At 36.6% G+C, this 20,923-nt stretch overlaps 3 protein-coding genes across 4 annotated transcripts; 1 reads left to right on the top strand and 2 right to left on the bottom strand.

Moving 5' to 3' along the window:
* Window positions 1-11: 11 nt before the first annotated feature.
* On the bottom strand, window positions 12-3,594 carry LOC113711429 (uncharacterized). Of its 2 annotated transcripts, none has more exons than XM_027234601.2 (3): window positions 2,744-3,590; window positions 1,294-2,097; window positions 12-296 (listed from the first exon to the last, which is right to left on the bottom strand). In XM_027234601.2, exons 1-3 carry the CDS (start codon window positions 3,426-3,428, stop codon window positions 286-288), a joined length of 1,500 nt encoding a protein of 499 aa, XP_027090402.1. In that variant the 5' UTR covers window positions 3,429-3,590; the 3' UTR covers window positions 12-285. The 2 variants fall into 2 exon arrangements, with proteins under 2 accessions (XP_027090402.1, XP_027090399.1); XM_027234598.2 differs by lacking the exon at window positions 12-296 and adding an exon at window positions 318-687 and having other exon boundaries at window positions 2,744-3,594.
* A 1,392-nt stretch (window positions 3,595-4,986) lies between these two features.
* On the bottom strand, window positions 4,987-7,068 carry LOC113711424 (BAG family molecular chaperone regulator 4-like). The gene is made up of 4 exons (XM_027234592.2): window positions 6,697-7,068; window positions 5,991-6,247; window positions 5,771-5,917; window positions 4,987-5,475 (listed from the first exon to the last, which is right to left on the bottom strand). Exons 1-4 carry the CDS (start codon window positions 6,923-6,925, stop codon window positions 5,278-5,280), a joined length of 831 nt encoding a protein of 276 aa, XP_027090393.1. The 5' UTR covers window positions 6,926-7,068; the 3' UTR covers window positions 4,987-5,277.
* Window positions 7,069-18,063: 10,995 nt separating this feature from the next.
* LOC140012729 (probable N-acetyltransferase HLS1-like) lies at window positions 18,064-19,826 on the top strand. Its single transcript, XM_072061018.1, has 2 exons — window positions 18,064-18,389; window positions 18,597-19,826. The coding sequence occupies exons 1-2, from the start codon at window positions 18,216-18,218 to the stop codon at window positions 19,608-19,610; spliced, it is 1,188 nt and encodes a 395-aa protein (XP_071917119.1). The 5' UTR covers window positions 18,064-18,215; the 3' UTR covers window positions 19,611-19,826.
* The last annotated feature ends 1,097 nt before the right edge of the window (window positions 19,827-20,923 follow it).

Genomic DNA, 20,923 nt, shown 5'->3' with positions numbered 1-20,923 from the left:
CCACCAAAAAATTGAGCAAAAGCGAAATAATGGATGTCCGATGTGCAGGGTCTGCTGTATAAATTTCTGACAGTCACACATAGCAACACCAAATTTGACAACTAGAGACTAGAATACAGTTGCATTCGACTGAAACCTTTTAGTCAAAACCGTCTACTATTGCATTTTCTCATTTGCTTGCGAAATCATCTCTTGAAATGTACTGCACAAGAAAAGGATAGAGAAAATCTGAAGGAGTAGATTTTCTCATTTACAGGGCACTTGAACATCTACCAGCCATGTACTTCACCTTTTACCTACATTGCAAGACAAAGCCAGAGGCTGAAATTCATGCATAATAGAAGAACGTAGAGATTAAAACATGATCATATTCCAAGATACTATTGAAATAAGTAGCAAAATTCTCACCAGAAACCCTACCAATCTGTAAACGAAATACACATGTTCTGGGAGATTCTAGTTTTCAAGTTCTGCACTAGTTTCAAAAGCCATCATAGGCAATGGTAAAAATGGAGCTTTAGTTCTAAAGTCACAAATTCGGCAGGGGATATACATTCTACCATGCCTGTATACCTTAAAAATCTCAAACACAGCCGAGCACTGGATGTTTCTTAAATTAATAGGACCAAATAAGAAGTTGTTTCAAGCACATAGCAAAATGTGCTGGGATCCACTGGCCTGTGATATCTGAAGCAGAGACACAAACAAGCATAAAAAAAAAACTTCGAAAGCAAATGATGGAAATGTAATTAACTCTGAATTCTGAAACCGTAAATGGGATCCACAATCAAAATCTCTTAACTGAATTCTAGAAAGACGAGGACAACAGTTTGAACCTGTACAATCCCATCTCCTGGCCCCCTTCACAACCAATCTCCGACCACCCAAGGAAAAGGGAGGCGGGGCGCCCGGGGGGGGGGGTGGTGGTGGGGGGAATAAAATGCTGAAAAGAGAAAATTCCTAATACTCATCTCTGAAAGTATGAAGAATGGAAGTCTTCGATTTGAATTCTTCTCCTACTTAAATTAGATAAACACAAATGCCTAACCTTCATAGATGGAAGCAAACAACTACTTCCTTGCTTATGCAGAGACTCCAAGATAATGGATCAATTCCTATTCTTTCAATTACACAAGAACACCACATAATTTTCTTGAACTAGGAAACAGGCAAACAGTACACATAGAACTTAAGATGATGCAGACATAGAATGCCAAAGCCAAGCACACCTTGTGAGTGATTATAGAAATAAATGTCTAATTTAAACTTCTTTATGAATTTGCTGACACATACCTTGATCAGGGCAATCAGATTGGTAATGACCTGGCCGTCCACAAGAAAAACATTTGCCCCTGAAAACCCTCTTTGTATTTCTATTGCCATTGCCATCGAACAACGAGTCATCTGCTTGAGCCATCAGTTCTTTCATCTGACCAGTATCTCTCACCCTCTTTCTTACATTATCCAGGCTCAAACCATTCTCCATATCCAAAGTCATGTTTATATTCAACAATGTTAGAGTGTCCCCCCATGACACTGGTAAACTGTCCACCAAAACAAGAGATTGCATCTCATTAGGGACGTTGACACCAGCTATTTCCAGCTTATGTGCCATCAAGTCCATCTTTAAAATGTGATCCATAATCAGTGTATCATCTGACATATGATTGTTCATATACTTCTTGAGCAGAACCAACTTTTGAGCAGTGGAAGGAGAATTAAAGAATGCTTCAAGAGAATCTAGAAGAGCTTTGGCAGTTGGATAGTCATGGAAGCTAAGGAAGACATCATCGTCCATTGCTCCAAGGATAAGGTGGCGACACGTGAAATCATCTGCATGCCACTTATCATAAAGCTGAGCATCAACCTCAGATGCAGCATCTGTAGGCTCAGAAGGTTTTAGGTCTTTGAGGACATATTCAACTTGGTTATCTTCAAGGACATCAAAAAGGTCTCTCTTCCATGTAGAAAATCTTGATCCCTTGCAGTTAATTTTTAAATAGGTCTTCAATTGAGGATATATTATTTCAGATAGAGTTGCAGATGCACCAGGGAATGTGAAAAGCTCTGAAGAAGAACTTTTCTGCTTGGATGAACCTGCATTGAGAGAGTGAGAATGCCAAATTTACAGCACCAAAAAATAAATAAATAAAACAACTTTAAGAGGTCATTGACTCCAAAATAGTTATATATCAGCAAAAAGAGGAAGGGCTAGGACTTCCAAAGGGGTGAAGACATCCACAATAACCTTACTATACAAGCTTAAGGAAGTTGGGTGATGCAGACAAGGAAATTCCCTGTTAACGAGCATGGACAAGTACAAAGAAAATTAAAGGGGGTTCATTTCGGCTGAATGTATCCAATTACAACAGGTTATCTAAATAATTTATTCCTTTATCTCTGGCTATATCAAGTGTATTCACAAGTTCAATTTTCAGGGAGTTAAACCATCTTCATCCAGTCCATCATATATAGGTTGGAAGCAATTAAGCACTTCAACTTTATCAAAAAAGCTACTAAAAGGACTAGATTAAGCAGCTCGACAAAGCCATATAAAAGTAAGAGAAACTCCACTAAATTGCACTGCATTCCGAGTCCGAAACCATTGCGCACTAAATCGACACCAAAGATAGAAATAGATTGCAAAGCCATTCGATTCATTCTCGAAAGAAATTTCATTTACATCATGAGTTAAGTAAGTTTTAAAACAAAATTGATAGTCATACTAAGATAAATTATATACCTTGCTCAGGGCAATCTGATTGGTGGTGCCCTCGTTTCCCACAATTATAACAACTACCCCTGAATTTGTTCTTTAACTTCTTCGCATTGTTTAACTTTTTCAACGATCTAACATCGCTAACCATCCTCAACCGCCGGCTCACACAATCAAAACTCAACTTTTCTGTGGAAGCTCCATCCAACCCGATTGCCAACCGTTCCACATCATCATCCCAATCATCCGGCAGGCTATTCAACAAAGCCACAGCCTGCATCTCATCAGGAATCTTGATCCCTGCATACTCGAGTTCTTTCGCCATAGCCCGCATCCTGAACACATGCTGATAAATGTGGGCGTCCGCGGCCATCCGGTGGTCCCTGTAGCGCCTTAGCAGGAGAATTCTGAAGGCTTTCAGCCTATTATCGAAGCGGTGGAGGAGGGCTTCCATGATGGATGAAGGGGTGGGGTAGTCGGAGAATTCAAGGAGGAGATCGTCGTCGAGAGTCCTGAGGATGAGAAACTTGGCGGCGTCGTTTTTGTCGTGCCATTTGGGGTCCTCCCTGGTTGGGCTGAGGAGGTGGGGGAGTTGATGGTCGGTGAGGACGAAGGCGAGTTTGAGCTTCCAAATGAGGAAGTTGTCCCCCGTGGAGGACAACTTTTGGGTAGCTTTGAGTTCGGGGTATACGACGTCGGAGAGGTTGCCCATGATTAAGATTTAAGTGTTACTCCGCCGCTCCCTCCGTTTGGGCTGTTTGAGGTTTTGAGGACGATGACAAGGGTTTTGGCGGTTTAAATTCTATTTTAAGGCTCTGTCCAAAAATCACGCCCTTTAACCTACAATGAAAAGGCATTAATTTCTCGCAAGCTTTGGAACCACGCCTCTATCGCCGAAGAGAAAACATGAAAGGTCGACTGGTAATTATTACTACTACTTAATAATAAGATCCGATTGCAATTCACCGCATTACTCCCTCTTAATGTTACCGCATTGATTCATACCAGTAGACACGTCTTTCTCGTTTTATTGCTCTCTCTCTCTCTCTCATATTTATGAACAGACGCCATCAATCATTTTCGATGAATAGGTAGTAGACAAGGAATTAAAATCACAAAATGTGTTTGTCTGCCCAACTATTTATCTCCTCTGAGATATGAAGAGTACTAGGAAGGCTTGATAATTTTCATACGGTTAAGAGAAAGAGAGAGGAAAGATGTCAAGTTAAGGTTTTAATAATGGTCCGTTATAATAGTTTTACTGTTTAAGAATTACTTCTACTATTTTATTTGGATTAGGAAATTTTTTGTGTCTTGTTTATTAATAGAAAGTGTTAAGACTTGTCCATCGGGCCGTCTAGTTTATAAATAAGATATAGGGAGTCATATTATTATTATTATCTCTTGAGAAGAGTGAGTTTTCGGAAAGTGAAATTTGATATCCCTCGTTATTATGATATGCGACTAATACATTATTGTTGGTATTATTTCTTTTCGCCGTCACATATTTTTGTTGTTATTATTCCTCCTCAGTCCTCGCCATGTGTATTGGTCACATATTATTATTGACATTATTCCTTCGCGCCGGTTTTATAAAATTTATCTCCAATAACTCTTTGGTAGAATTTTTTTGAGCTCAACAGGCCATGCTTGGATTGCTTGTTTCCGTCGAAAAATATTGTCGTTTTCCGTGATCACATTTCCCTATCACCTTTTTTCCTCACATATATCAAATCGCTACAGTAATTTTTCCATGAAAAATTACGGAAAGTGCAATCCAAACACTTTCGTTACCAAAGAAATCGAGGAGGTTCGCATTGCCTGTTAAATTGAAACTGTGTCAAAAGACCAGAAATCCTGTGCCCCTCGGTCCTGATTAAAGATACATTAGTTTGAGAATGTGAAATACTGGAATACTTCTGCGGGTATTTTGTCCTAATGCTCTCTGATCTGTGTCAAATCTGCTTATTTTCCTGAAATTAACAAGCCTTCCTCTTCTTTAATCGAGTCCAGGATGAAAGAGGCAAAGAGTTTCTCTGTTTAAGAGGCTGCATAGCTGTCCTCAGAAGAATATCCCTCGTCCCTATTTTCCTCTTTACCAATTCCAATTTTGCTTTCAACATTGTGTTCTCACTTCTTTGTGCTCGTGTATCTTGTTTAGCGAAGGACACATGGATCCGTACTAGGTATTCCGATCATCGGAATCTGGTTTCTGTTTTATCCAAATAATGATGGTACAAGTACGATCTAAGTGAATTAAAAGAAAAGCCTTGACAGTTCCAACCTTGGTTTACAGTAGTACATTAGCAAAAAGTATGCACAGAATGCAGCTGTCTTTAGCACAAGGCAAGCAGGCTCCCACCAGTTAAAGAACACATTGTAGGATGGCAAAATTCATGATCTCACAGAATAAGAAACAGTCTAGCAGATGATCCCTGGGAAATAGCATCTTACAAGAACCAAAAAGTGACATGATATGCTGATCGGATTTCAGACTGAAAAATGTTGTAGCAGCCTTCACTCCGTCTCTGGGAACTCAAGGATAGAAACCATCTCTCCAGTTAGTCAAATGATTCCCAGTCCTCAAAAACTTTCGGCGAATGATGGAAGGGTTTTGGTGCAGTAAGGCTTCCAAATCCAGAATGAAAGGTCTCCCATTTGGCAGTCACAAAAGAAGCATTGCCACAGTTGCTGAAGGGAATAGAATTTCTTGCCTTCAAATTATCTAGCTTGTCCACAAAACTTTGAACGCGATGCACCTGTAAGCAATTAAAATGCGATAAGCAACTTTCAGATGATAATAAAGATTCTCGTGGGAGAAATTATTTCGAGGCTGGATGAACTAAGCAAAAGTTAAATTTAACTCCCTACTATGGAAAATCATATTGTGTCCAAAGGAAACTTGGAAAGCAGCAGTAGTAAATAGCGACAACTCATCAGCACTGGAAGACATGCAAATTCAAAATCTAAGTGACATGTCCCCATAAATGACCATTAGAATCAAAGAAGCTAATTAACTTGATTAGTGAAACACAATTGCAGGCTGCGACTAACCTCAATCCGCCTCTGTTCTCTTGCTTTTCCATATGCCTCAATAGAATCCAGTTTAAGCAACTGAATCATCAGCAGTTCTGTCAAGACTACAAATTCCTTCTCCGCAATATCATTGCCACTTTGCACTGCTTTCTCCAGGTCAACAACCTAAAGCAGAACTCACAGAAATTCAGTTCTATAAATGAAAACAAAGGTTTGCTGCACAAAAATAAACACTGACCTTGTCAGAGAGTTTATCAACCTCTGCTCTAACATTGGCAACAGCTTCATATGCTTTGTTTGGATCCTGGTGTTTCCTCATCTCCTCAAATTTTCTTTCTTTGCTAGCCGGATCCTCCAGAAGTATTATTTTTGACGTGTCTTCTACGCCCGCTATATGCAGACATTCATCATCATCTTTCTCTTTTCCTCTAAACAACAGCCTCTGCACCATAGGCTCTAGGCCAGTTTTACTGGCAAGAATTCGTTTTAGATCCCCTTCAATTAGAGCACGTGTAGTTTTTAATCAATATAGAGATACAGAAATAAGAATTGCAAACATAATCACTTCCCCAAAAAACCCCAATCAACCAAAGGAAAGGAAGAAAAAAAAAGGACAGAATCTTGGGTTTCTTAATTTCAAGATCCCAGAGGAAAAAGTAAGGACAATTTCAGGGGGCAAAGAATCTAGTAAAATTTTTAATTTTGGCTAAAAACACCACACTTCAATACTGAAAATGAGATTTCAAATCATGAAGAACGCTCATGAAAGTCTGCTGAAGGAAGGAAGTAAGAATTTTCTCAAAATGTAAGTAAAGAAAGATGAGAAAAAATTGAACCGAGGGACGAAGCACGTATGCACGGGAACGCCACGCTAAAACTAAAAGGAAAGAACAGCTACACTAAAAATAACAAATGATGGTCAGGCGAAAACAGTACGTAATTACCGAAAGTTGACTGAGATGGAACAGTTACATCGTGGTGATAAGAATCGTGGGAAACCTTGATCTTGATCATTGGACCAGCAGAGCTTACAGGACCAGCTCCTCTCTTCTGAACAAGCAGACCACCAGGCCTCACCTCCCACTCGATCACAACCACTTCTTCATTGTTCGTCTTCCCATTCTCCCTCCTCAAGCTTCTACCTTTTGAAGATACTAATGATGATCTTTTCATACTCAAAATAAAATAGAGACGGTGGTATTTTACCAGAGCCCAGAATAATTCAAAGAAATTTAAAAAAAAATGTATAAAAGAAAAAAGGTGCGAGGTTACATTTGATTGAGATGACTGAGGAGCAGAGGTGAGTATAATGAGAGGAAGAAGAATTGAGTGACGACCATAAAAGAAAAAGACTAAAAGGCTGGGGAGGGGGTGAACGAACCACTTTGATTGGGACGCTGGAAAGTGACCTTTGAGCGGACATGCGCTTCGTCCTTGTTTACTTAAAGCTAGTGAAATTAAGGACAGGTGCCTTGAGGAGGCAAGCCCTCCTCTCACTATTATATACTTACTCCTAGTTACCAAAAATTATAGGACCATCATGTATCCTCTTTTTAAGTCCCTCACGGATTATTAAAAAAAAAAAAAAAAAAAAAGGTCCCTCCCTCCCAGTAGGGATGGCAACGGGGGCGTTGACTGCGGGGGCCTAATGGGGCGGGGGAGTGTACCCCCGCCCTGTCACCCGCTTTAAAAAAATAAATATATAAAATATATATGTATATAATTATATATATAATGTATAATTTAATTAGTTACAAACTTATGATAATGATATTATTAGTTATATGTATTATATGATGTCTATTAATATATATAATATAATTGATATTATTAATTATACTAATAATTATATATGTGTACTAATACAAATTATTAATTGGTTATACTAAATTTACTAATACATTTATACTAAATCCCTAATTACACTTAATACAATAACATTTTTTTCATAAAAAAAGCACAAGCACAAGCACAATAATGAATTAGTGATTGTATTTGTGTCAAAAGTGAAAACTTAACTACTTTAGTTATATTTATTTCATCATATTGGATTGTATTCAAATAATTTTTGTTTGATTGTTTTTATAAGTTTCAATTGTAAAATTACAATGAATAATAATTTGATGATGTGTTGATATTTTAGTACTTGATTATTTGCTAAAATTTAACCATAATAAAATTATATAACAAATTTTTATTAGCCTTGCGGGGGCACCCGTGTGGGAAGCGGGCGGGGTGGGGGACGGGGGATGGGGCAGGGCCAGGGGGAGTTTGTAGGCAGCGGGGCGGGGGGATGGGGGAGGGGTTCTCCGCCCCAACCCCGTCTCGTTGCCATCCCTACCTCTCAGGGTTGTAAGTGGGAATTCAAATTTCACCTGCAACAAAAAAAAAATTATAAGGATGATGCCAAAGTACCATTTGGTCCGGTAAGGTTTGTGTACCTATTAGTTCTTAACACAAGTCTCTTTAAATTCCCCCATCCCCTGTAATTTAGGATAAAATAGGTTGTACAATTGTTATCATCTTCGAAAAATATATATAATTTCTTTTTAAGATTTTTTTTACATATTTTGTTTGCGCAAAACAAAAAAGTCTAATTGTCTTTGCCAAGTTTTTCAGAGTACTTAATGTGGTATGATAAAATATGGATGCTTATAGTAGTATAACAAAAGTAACGATGATGATTATGACAACAATAAAAGAACCAAGATAGACAAATCTTGTTTAATAATCATGAAACAGCTTTGGGAGACTCCAACCAAATCTTGTTTCTGGACCGGTATATCCCTATGTCTAAGCAACTGATTACTTGAACAAACTTTTATTTTTGAAATTTTGATGTAATTTATCACATTAATAGATCCGATCTCCAAAATGTGCAATAATCGCATTTTTTTCAGAGCCCGAAATTGGAAGAATAACTGTGCGCACACGTGCCAATTAGGACCGATGGGCCCTCCATGCTTCTCCATGTTGTGTCACTGTTATCATCCCCGTTCCTAACAGGTGTCAAATGATTACTTGAATACAATTATTTTTTGAAATTGTGATGTAAATAATCACATCAATAGATCCGATCTCCAAAATGTTTTCCTTGCTTATGCAATGATCCATTTTTCATCAAAGTAACTTGTCTTCACAACCACTGATTGGCCCAGTGGCCACCAGGGAGGAACTTAAGTCTTTTCTTAGACTGTTGGTGAGGGTTCAAACTTCATCAGCAGCGAAAAAATTCTAAGGATTGTGTCATAACATTCCCTTGATCTAGTTGAGTCTGTCCCCTAAATTAGGATAAAGTAGGTTATACAAATGTATCGTTGTTGAAAAAAAAAAAAAAAAAAAACTTGTCTTCACAAGTGTCTTTTGAGCTTTTCTCTTTTCATCGAAAGTTTTGCCTTGAGACTAGGGAGGAAGCAATGTGAATTGTTTATACCCCACAGGTGGCTGCATTTCGTGAAGACTGACTGACCGGACTAGATTTTTAAGACATGGGTAGAAGAAATATTAAATTGTATTTTTTGTAGTATATGAATTTGTATGTATATCACTAGGAAACCATGCTGCGCAAGGCACAGCTTGGGCCCACCTGAAATATTGTTTAAAATATATATAGAAAAATAGCAGCAATATAAGAATTAAATATATGGCAAATATAGTTTCAACATGATAGCGTTTTTGTTTAGCATTGCTAATTCGAAACATTAGCCCAAAAATAAGATAGTCCTAAGTTAAAAATTAACTAAAAAAATAAAGCATGAATTTTTTTTTTTTGTAAAATTAATTCTAACAAATACATATACCTTCACATGTCCTTATTTGAAAATATAATAATAGCATGAAAAACTGTGTTGATATCGTTAGAAAAAAAATAACTCATTCAACTCGCAACTTAGAGTCTAAAAGCATCATTTAACATATAATGTCCCACTGAAAAGTATAAATGGGAATACATTGACCTCATTTAGAAAGAAAATTAATAATATGAGTTATGTTAGCAAATTCGTCTCGTTTAGAAAAATAAAAATGAAAGAGAAAGGTTTAAAGCATGGGAACAGTTAGAGAGATAAAAGGTGGAAATGAATGAAAGACGAAACAGTGGTACATTAAGATTTGTGTAGGTTTTTGTCATGGTCAAAAAGGAAAGAGAAAATAAGGAAAAAATAAAAAAGAAAAGAAATTAAATCACCTTCCTCAAAAAGAGTATGCCACTTGTCAAAAAGAAGATGAGCCATGTGGCAACCATTTGGGCTGTTACCGTAACTTTCCTTCTATTTTTATTATACTTGAGGGATATTTGGATGCATTTGGTCTCCAGATTGGAGGAGAGTGGATTACTTATCCTCAGATTATTTATCATAAGTAGAGTAGAGTTATCATCAAATGAGTAATATTATTACCAAGTGTTTGGTTGGTTTTATATTAAATGGAATGTCTTACAAAATATCCTTATCCTATGTTTGGTTTGAGATAGCATGATATGGGATTTTACCCATTTATAAACTAAAATGTCCCTTTTGAGAAGCCTATAATTAGGCGTTTTCAGATTTTAGTAAACTCAAATTCAACTTATAAAAAATACATACACACACATATACATATGAGTATATGCTGATTGTTTTGAACACGAGCTTGATATTAGTGAACAGCACACATATGTGAGATTTGTGTGATTCAGGCTTGTACTAATATATAAGTTTTTTCCTTTTGGGCTAAGTTCGACCTTATTAAATAGCTTCACAAATCTCAATTTACATGTCGAACCTTCTATGAATTAAATTTAACCAATAAAATATGGTTATATAATTAATTAGGAGGGCCAAAATAGTATAAAATTTACTTTTGCTTTTAATAGGGAAAATCAGTCTAAAATTTTAGTTGGGCCAAATTAATAAAAAATTAATTTATTAATAATAAGGGTAATTTAGTCCAAAATTTAGTTATTTTTATTAAAATGGACAAATTAGTTCAAAACATAAATATTTTATTAGTAGAGGCAAATTTATTCAAAATTTGAGCTATTTCATTAATATGGGCAAATGAGTAAAAAGTTTAGTTTTGTTAACGATATGGACGAATCAGTCCAAAATTATGGTATATCATTAATGTGAGCCAATTAGTCCAAAATTTAATTTTTTATTAATAGGGGTAAATTTGTTCAAATTTTTATTATACGATTAATAGGAGCAAATTAATCCAAAATTTAGAAAATATTATAGCAAGAGAGTAGACATATACATTTGTTAGAATGGAGCGTTATTCTATTAGTAGGCTTAAATAAAATCCAATTCCAATTGTTAACATTATAGCGTGAGAGTAGGTTTATACGGTTGTTAGAATAGAGCATTATTCTATTAGTAGGGGTAAATAAATCTCAATTATCATCATTCCATCTCTTACTCATTTTGGAATAACTCATACCGCCTCTCGCATGAGATTATTCTATCTCCTATATGGGAATTAATTCAATTAGGTGAGATATATTATTCTATACATAAAACGCAACTAAACATGGAATGATATAGATTAGTAAATCTAATGTCATCCTATGAACCAAACAATCCCTTTTGTGTTCAACAAAAAGATCATTGCATTGGAGGATCAAGATTTGTTTTGTAAAGGATCATGATTATTGGGCCGCTTCAGTAGGAAAGTCCATTTTGTTGAGCTGTGGTACGACCTACGAGGGATTGGATTAAACAGTGGAGGCTCCTTTGGGCCATTATCACTGCCAGTGTTGGCCAAAAAGTATACCAGGCCAAATTTCACTAGCCCCAAGCACAGTGTCTGAATATGGTGCCCTATATAAAACCCTGTGTCCAGTCCAAACGAGATTGTAGCCCCAGAAATGTGAAACATCCACTTACAAACAAATTTTAACACGCCAGTTTTTACAAGCCCCGCTTACGGCGGCTCGATACCGCGCTCTGCATGTGACCCAGTAAATTCTTGCAGACTCTGTTAGTCAAGTCTCTGCAGCTCTTGTGGCCCAAGAAATTAGGAAACATCCACTTGCAATCATCAGAAATTTTATCACTACATGTTATATGAAAGAATTTGTCAAAATAATAAAGTTGCCCGACAACATATGTAGGTCCCTCCCTCCTCTGTAGATGATGCTGTAGATTTATCCGATTGCTTCCTGTATTTCCACTAGAGTTCTTGGGTCACAACGTTGTGTGTTTGGACACGAGATTATTCGAAAAAGTCATTTAAAATAAGGATTAATCTTCTATACATTGACAGTGTATACACTTTCACTAACAGATGCATGATACATAATTCAAATTTGAATTTGAAACTCAAATTTTGTATATGTGTCGTATATCTAACTGTAATAGTATATATACCGTCAGTGTATATAAAATTTACTCAATAAGTGATACCATAACACTTTTTTGTTATGTAATATGTGTGAGATAAAAAGGCAATTGAAGATATAGAACAAATATTGAAAAATGTGTTCGTGATACTGGCAAAATAATTTCTGAAAAAAACTGAGTATCCAAAATCGTTTTTGGAAAAAATTGGATATCCTCGCTGTGGTACTGTGGATAATCCCTTTGGTTTTGTTGCTGATCTAACGGTATAAATTTCATAAGCTCGTGGGGTTATTATTATTTATTACCTTCAAACCAAAAAAATCTGCTAGTGCGAGTCAGTTGATATGCACGTGGTTGCTTGATTCTTGGAATACATCTATAAGTATTATTGTATTGTCACAATGGGGTTTGCATTATAGAACACTTTTTGAGTTTCAAAAGATTTTAAGAGCTCCACTTGGATAAATACGAGGAAATGAGCAGAAGCAATTAGCAGCCCTTTTTCTTGAAAGTGGTAGATAAGATTAGACGTGGAGAGTTAACAGCAAAGAAACATGGAAAAAGCTAGAAGCCAATGGAGAAACTCCAACCGAATTGAAAGATTCGCCCCACGTAAAACTCTGGAGTCCCACATTTATTTAGGAATTCTCCAAAAGCAGGAAATCATCCAGGAAATAACATCATGCGTGGAGAGAAAAAGGTGAAAAACACCGAGAAGACAGCTTCTGGTTGTATTTGTAGGCTTCTGTAATCTCTCCTTAATTTGGTTGAGCACTCTCTTAACTTTGGAAGAATAAATCATGATGGTTTAATCACAGTGCCCACTTGAGTAAAATGTCGACCACTACTGGTGGGGGTCCAATAAGAGGAATTTGGACGCCTGTAACTTGTAAATGCACGTGTCTTTTTCGCTCTGATAATGGGGCCATCAACGGTTTCGCAATCGGTGGTGTAAATGAGTTTAATCAAATTTAATGTTAAAGTGTTCAAATTTATTTAATTTTTTTGTTCTCTTCAAAACTTATTAATTATTTTAATGAATTTAAAATTTTATTCAAATTTGATTTAATTAATTGTTGAATAGAGTTTAAATGAGTTTTTTTTTTTAATTCAGACTGAAAATTAACAAACATAAAATGATGTTCAAGTTCGGTTTGACTAGTTGGCGAACCAAATTCTATCGAATCCTTACCAAATTAAACTGGATTTGAGTGTCGAGTAGTTTGGTTCATCTTTCAATCCCTAGTTTTTGTGTGCTTTGATTAGAGAAGAAAGAGGGGAGAATTAAAAAATTTTAGGCAGTTGAAATTGGAAGTAATTAGTGGGTTAAAGTGCAAAGGAAAAAAGTCGAGATGGAGACAGACAGGGAGGAATTCGTGAGAGCCCATTTGTTGTTCGTGAGATTATGATTAGTAGGTGCAAAATTAGTGCTGAGTGCTAATTAATGCTGTATGAAGCTAGGAACTAATTAGAACTCAAATGCTCATTGGAATTTGGCATGAGAGTTGAGACCCATACATACATAATGTCACCCGTGACTGATGCAGATGCTTCCCAACAACATTCATTCAATCCCCATCTTGAAGTGACTCTGATCCTATCACCAATGAATGAACAAAACTTCGTTGGACTTAAAAATCAAGAATATGGTACCTTTCTACACATCTTTGTACGTGTAACAACTGCCAAATTTAATAATTCTGATGCTCTGTCACAAAAAAAAAAATAAAAAAAATTGGACCCTGTCACAAAAAATTCGCACAACTCGGGGGAACCGGGGAGGTAACTTGAATTGTGATTTATAAGCAAATCAATCGAGTCCACTTTGATTGCCAAAAGCCAAGCCTCACGAACGTATAGACTATAGATGCCATCCACTAACCTTGGATAAACTAAATCAACAACATCCTCACTGATAAAGAGAAATGTTGGGGTAAAAAAAAAAATATTATGATTCTGCTATTAGAAGTCATTAAGTTGCAGTAGTATTTTGTTAGACCATCAGCGGTCCAAAAACAGAAGAAAACGTTTCAGAAGTAGTTTTCTCTTTGTAAAGGTAATTTCGCTCTTTTGCTCGCTCCTATGAGACTGAAAAAAAAAGGTACTTAATCAATTTCCGGCTATTATATAAGTAAACAATAAGGATCGATCTTTAGTGTGAGTTATCCACCTTTCTAAGCTTAACCAAATGTTTTTTGGCAAAAAGAAAATGATAACCAAATGTTCAATTATCATATCCTTTTGATCGAGAAAGAAAACTGACGTATGAGTCCGCATTGTAGTTACTATGTAAAAATCTGCTTATTTAGGAGCAATAAGTTTGATAGTGCAGGTTGCAATGGTATAAAGTAATTAAAGATTCAAAAGGTAGAAAACTACAAACAGTTTAACGAGAGATATAGAAAACTCTTCCTTAATTTACTGATTAGGGCTGTTTCCTTAGAATAACGGTATCCATGAATCACAATTCGAGTGTAGGAGTTGGCGTCCAAATATTCTAATTAGTTATTGAAATTGAAATTCTTAATACAGGAGAATGATATGTAAATTACAGCAGGTAAGTTTTACAGCCTCCCAAAAAAAAAAATTGATATTCATTGGAACCTAAAATATTTAAAAAGAAAAGAAAAAGGCACCTCAACGTATTCTTGCATCTTTAATGCAGGAAAGTCGGTTTAGGAGTTTTCTTGTGATATTAAGACAGCAATATTAGAAACAAAAATTCCATTCCGGCATCCCTTCCGAGCCCTGCCTAGGGTTTAAACACACCAGTCAATTGAGTGATCTGACCCAGGTTTAACAAACTCAGGCTCGATTCATATAATTAGTACTATCATTTTAGGGATACGAGTTATGAGTTTCGAATTGATAAATGTGAAACTCATATTTGACTCACAAAATATTCAAATTGTGAGCATAAATATTTGAGTTTAGTTTAGCCCAAACTCAGTTATTACTTCTTAATTTCATTAATTAATTACTATAACTATTAAGTTCTAAAGCTAATTTAACATCCATAGGACTACAACATTAAAACTACATACAAATCAGTAACATTTCGATAAAAAATATATGAATCGAGAATTTTTGTCAATAATAATATATCCAATGAGTTCAAAGTACATGAAAAATAGTAATGAAACATAATAATCAACCGTCAATAAATCTTTAAAGGTCCTCAATTTACTAGCACTAAGATTTGTCATTTTGAATCTTTTGACGTAGGTTTGTATATTTAATATTTCTTATATATATTTATATGTTTTGACGCATAATTCAAAAGTATAAAGTAGTAATATATATATATATGTGCAGATTAAAGGATTGAACCTATATCGAGTTTGAGTCTAATAAGGCCAAAATTCGCCTCGCATTTAATTTGAGTTTAATATTTAGGTCCAAGTTCAGCGTAGTTCAATGAAAGGTTAGGTTGATTGGGCTTTTTCTTTGATTGACAGGGTCGGATTTGAATTAGTCTGACCCATTGGCAGTACTAGCAAATAGTGGAACGAATTAAAATATAAAATTCGTTAGTATTTCCAAAAAGTGATTCTTAATTTTGTAATATGGGTAAAATTCAATTTATCAAAAAAAAAATATATATATATGGGTAAAATCAAGACGATGGAAACAGTGGACTTCCACTTTCGAATCTTGAGTTGAGTGTTTCTTGAGCTAGGGGGGACCAAGCTGAAGACAAGCCAAGACCATCCATTATCGCCCACAAATACAATAATTAAAGAAGATTAGTGCCAACTGAAAGCGGCCGCCCGGTACTACTATTCTTTACAGTCTAAAACCAAACCGTTCTAGGTTAATTTTTCAATCCAACAACTAAAGAACACGCTGCTGTAATTAATTTTGTTGGTACCCTGGCTGGATTAGCCGTACGGTCGGGAGAGGATTGGATCAAGTGGTAAAGGAGAGGGTCTGTGATGACCAGACCTCTCAGTTATCAAAAACAAAAGTTTAACTATAGCGTCTACACGTCTTGGCCGCCACTCGAGTTAAACATAATCTAGACCAGGCATGTGTTAAACATAATCGAGTTAAACGTCATCTAGACTCTAGACCAGGCATGTGTTAATTCCATCCGCTAATCTCACGGCTACCTGTCCATCAGTTATCCTCTTTTATTTTAGGGTTAATCACATTTTATCCCCTTAAAGAATACCCCATTTTTCAGTTTACCCTCTAACCTTTGATTTTGCTCACTTAACCCCCTTTAGGACAAAATTGCCCTTGCATTATTTTGACTTTTCATTTACCTTATTTTCCTTTCTTTTATTTCTTTTTTTATTTCTTCTTTATTTAATTCTTTCTCTCTCCCACAAAAATCTTCACCTTAATGATTGAAATTAAAAAAGAGGAATTGCAGATATCTATCTTCTCCTTAAATGATTAAAAAAAATATTCAAATCACTTTCCTAAAATACAATTTTTTTAGTCTTTCAATTCTTTTAATTTTGGGTTTTCCTTTTTCCTTTATAGTTTTTCATTTTATTCTCAAGAAAATATCATAAGATGAAATTGTTTTCCTTTCTTTTATTTCTTTTTCTCTTTCTTCTCTCTTTCATCCTTCCCAATAGAAATTCCATTTCAACGAAAATTTTTGTTTTGAGTTTGTAATTGCATATTTCTAGTTGAAGGTTTAAAAAGCATCAAAAACTAATTTTGATTTTTTGTGTGATGCCACATGTCACAAATTTCAATTGATGATTATTAATCAAGTCACAATTTCATCTTAAGATATTTTATTGGGAATAAAATGAGAAACTAGAAAGGAAAGAGGAAAATCCAAAATTAAAAGAATTGAAAGGCTAAAAAAATTGCATTTTAGGAAAGTAATTTGAATATTTTTTTAATCATTTAAGGAGAAGATAGATCTCTGCAATTCCTCTTTTTTAATTTCAATCATTAAGGTGAAGATTTTTGTGGGAAAGAGGAAGAATTAAATAAAGAAGAAAGAGAAAAAAAATAAAAGAAAGGAAAACAAGGTAAATAAAAAGTCAAAATAATGCAAGGGCAATTTTATCCTAAAGAGGGTTAAGTGAGCAAAATTAAAGGTTAGGGGACAAACTGAGAAATTGGGTATTCTTTAGGGGGATAAAATGTGATTAACCCTTTATTTTATCGCAACAAACTCTACTACTATGATTGGATTCGAAGATATTTATGGTTTGGTCTGACTGTTGGTACGGATTAATGCGGTTGGTAAAGTACGTTTAAAAAAAGTGTATCGGACCAGACCAGGCTCTGAGTATCAGGGCACACGACGGACCAGGAAGAATAAAATACTAGTTACTTACCATAACAAACAAAATAATAAATTCGGTGACTAATCAAAATTTGTAGTGCCGATCAGAATTAGTACATGAATGAATTAATAACGCATACATATGCTTTGCTTAGGCGCGCATCGTGTCGTGAGCCTGAGGTTATCTTAACGTGGACAGGAGGGAGAGTAAATTGCGACACTGATGCGATGAAAAGGCTCACGGACAAAACAAATACAGATTCTATAAGTAATCAACTTTTGTATAGTAGCATCATTTGCCTAAGGCCTATTGTAGATCCGAGGACGTTGATGATTATAGATTGGAACATTCTCATTCTCCAATAACTTCTTCTTTCTCCACTTCCTCCTCCTCCTCTTTTTTTTTTTTTTTTTTTTTTGTCGCATGTATTCAAATAGTTTTAACGTAAAGATAGTGACTAAACATTCCCGTCGTTTTAAACAATGAATGATAGAAAAGGACTATTCCATTTTGTACATGTAAATATATTGAGTTACTACTTACGTGCTGATCATGACAATTATGATGATTTTCAAGATCCGTGCTTCCCACTGTAGTAGTTGTTAATTTGCAGTGAAAGGGGGCCCAGAGCGAATACACACGCACACATGTTTATATATATATATATATATATATGTATGTATGTATATATATTCCCACTCCATCTAGTCTGCTTTAGTCTCTAGTATGGCTTCTAATAAACAAAAAGCCCATTTTTTCCTTTTCATCTACTAACGATTAAGGTTAATGTGTCAGTCTCCACGCATCCATCCGCCTGATCACACATTTATAGCGAGATCTTCGAGGCTCAGAGAGTCTAATTTTTGAGGTGGAAGAAATCTCATAATGGCATTTGAGAAGATTAAGATAAGAAGCTATGACTGGGAAATTGATAAAGTTAGGGTCGAAGATCTTGAAAGAGGATGCGAGGTAGGGCCAGCAGAACATGTTTTCCTCTTCACGGATACTATGGGAGACCCCATCTCTAGAATCCGCAATAGTCCGATGTACAACATGCTGGTACCTACACCGTTTAATTTTCTCTTTTTTTTTTATCCTCTCCAGCGTGCGTTTTCATCATCTTTTTTTTTTTTTTTTTTTGCTGCTCCCCTTCAACTTGTAAGTTGTAATAGCATTGATCTTCATGGCGATCGATCAGTGCGTCTTTCTTCTTCGCAATACTAACAAGTTGTACTTCTTAATCTGTGTGACATGGTAATTAATTAGGTGGCCGAGTTGAACGATGAGATAATTGGTGTGATTCAAGGCTCCATCAAGGTTGTTACGCTTCATACGTCTCCAAAGAATCATCTGGCCAAGGTGGGCTATATCTTGGGCTTGAGGGTGGCGCCGCGCCACAGACGAAAAGGGATAGCTCTAAGCCTTGTGCATCACATGGAGGAATGGTTCATCAGCCATCAGGTCGAGTATGCATACATGGCCACGGAGAAAGACAACCAAGCCTCCATCAACCTCTTCGTCAATAAACTCGGCTACCTCGAGTTCAGAACCCCAGTTATCCTCGTCCACCCGGTGTACAACCGTTCCTTCCGTTTATCATCGAGTGTTGAGATAATGAAGTTAAAGGTCGACCAGGCCGAGTTTCTTTACCGCAAGTTCATGAGTTCGACTGAATTCTTCCCCCACGACATCAACAGAGTACTGAGAAACAAGCTGAGCTTGGGCACGTGGGTGGCCTACTTTCGTCGAGGTGATCACGAGTCGCCCAGCGGGGGGTTCGGATTGGACGGAGGAATTCCAAATAGCTGGGCAATGATGAGTGTATGGAGAAGCACGGAAGTCATAAAGCTGAGGGTAGGAAAACCAACCTTGTCCTGCATGTTTTATGCGAAGAGCTCAAGAATGCTGGAAAGTGTGCTCCCATGCTTTAGAGTGCCGTCACTTCCTGATTTCTCCGAAAATCCCTTTGGGTTTTACTTCATTTACGGATTTCACCGTGAAGGGCCTTCGTCGGGGAAGCTGGTCCGGACGCTCTGCAGATTCGTGCACAATTTGGCTAGGGAGTCTGATGGGAAGGACGAGTGCAAGGTGATTGTGACGGAAGTTGGAGGCTGCGATGAGCTGAAGCTTCACATCCCGCATTGGAAGTTACTGTCTTGTCCTGAAGATTTGTGGTGCATAAAAGCCTTGAAATTTTATGAAGACGCAAAAACCACCCTCGGCAATGAAGCCCCACCACCAAAATCAAATCCTCTTTTTGTAGACCCGAGAGAGGTCTGAGCCATAAGAGAGGAGAATTTTCCTAAACACCCTGCGTTGCAATTCTCGGATTTGGGCAAAATGGCAAAATTTGCGAAACGTCTTGTATGTACTGTCCGATAAGACCATCCATCCCTGCTGTGTCTCTAAACAGTCTCTGACCAGTGGCGTGGTGGAAGCTTTTGTCTTGTTGCTTTCATAGTTATGATCCGAGTATCTCTTTACAGATTTCCTTAATTGGGTGCCTCCCTCTTCGTGTCTTTGTTGGCAAGTGAAGGTCCTCAGCCTCGTGAGTTGTTGGACTAATCATGCAGTCACTTGTCTCGCTCCACATTTGTCTCATTTGATCATTCCTCATCATGCATATCCGGGTAAAAGTAGATGTCTACTTTTAGATCATCCGCCATTTGTAGCCCCATTTTTGGGTCTCAGTCTCAACCTCAATAATATTAATTGGTAAAAACAGAAAGGAAAGAGTGTGAGAATATCCGTTGCAAATTGTGCACTAACGTCCAGAAAGCATATTGACGACACCCAAGAACAATCGGTTTTAGAAGAATCCGGTCAAAATTGCAAACCTCAAGCTAGCTTAAATCCCGACTCTACTTCACTTCTAGTAGTAGGAATTACCTGCCAAACAAGGAAGCTAGGCGGGCTGCGTGGATTTGTTTAAAGGAAAAAGATAAAAAAAAAAGAAAAAGAATTCACTACTATGATTTGCCTTTAAATAAGTGCATTTGATAGGAACTTGCTAACAAATGTTAATGATGATTAGTATGATAGTACTAATCACAGTGACGATTGTGACATAGATGATGAATAAATTATTGATCGGCCCTGCTGATTTTATTGGCTGGATGCGAAGCAAGCTTGCTGCACTGACTGACTCCTGGAACCATCATTTTATGGTGGCCAGACTCCAAGGAGCTTTTCCTTTTCGTCGTTACTTGGAACACCTTTGGTCTCAGTGGGGCATCACTTTATTGATCATCTGGGGTTAAAGCAATGGTTGATGTGATTAGCGCCTTTAATTATGATATATATATATATTATTGGTATAAGCATTTTCACGATCCTCTTCTTATGCTTTTGGATGTCAATGTTAATATTAATTAGTGTCGCGCTGTTGCTAAATTTTTTCACTTGTAATCTCTGTCAGAGAAAGATTCAACCAGTAAAAATTCTACTACCCTTCCTTAACAAGACAAAATATTTTTTCATAGTATTTTGTAAACCGAATCTCATTCTTCGAAGTAATTAAATCATGAAGGTGTTGCAGTAAAGGCACTAACTCGGTGGTGGCTGTCAAGTACAGGTGGGCCGGGGGTAACAGA

The sequence above is a fragment of the Coffea arabica genome, chromosome 1e (assembly GCF_036785885.1).
Source record: "Coffea arabica cultivar ET-39 chromosome 1e, Coffea Arabica ET-39 HiFi, whole genome shotgun sequence".
In the NCBI taxonomy this organism is placed as follows: domain Eukaryota; kingdom Viridiplantae; phylum Streptophyta; class Magnoliopsida; order Gentianales; family Rubiaceae; genus Coffea; species Coffea arabica.
Note: the sequence above shows the minus strand (reverse complement) of the source record. Positions and strands in the feature narration are given on the sequence as shown.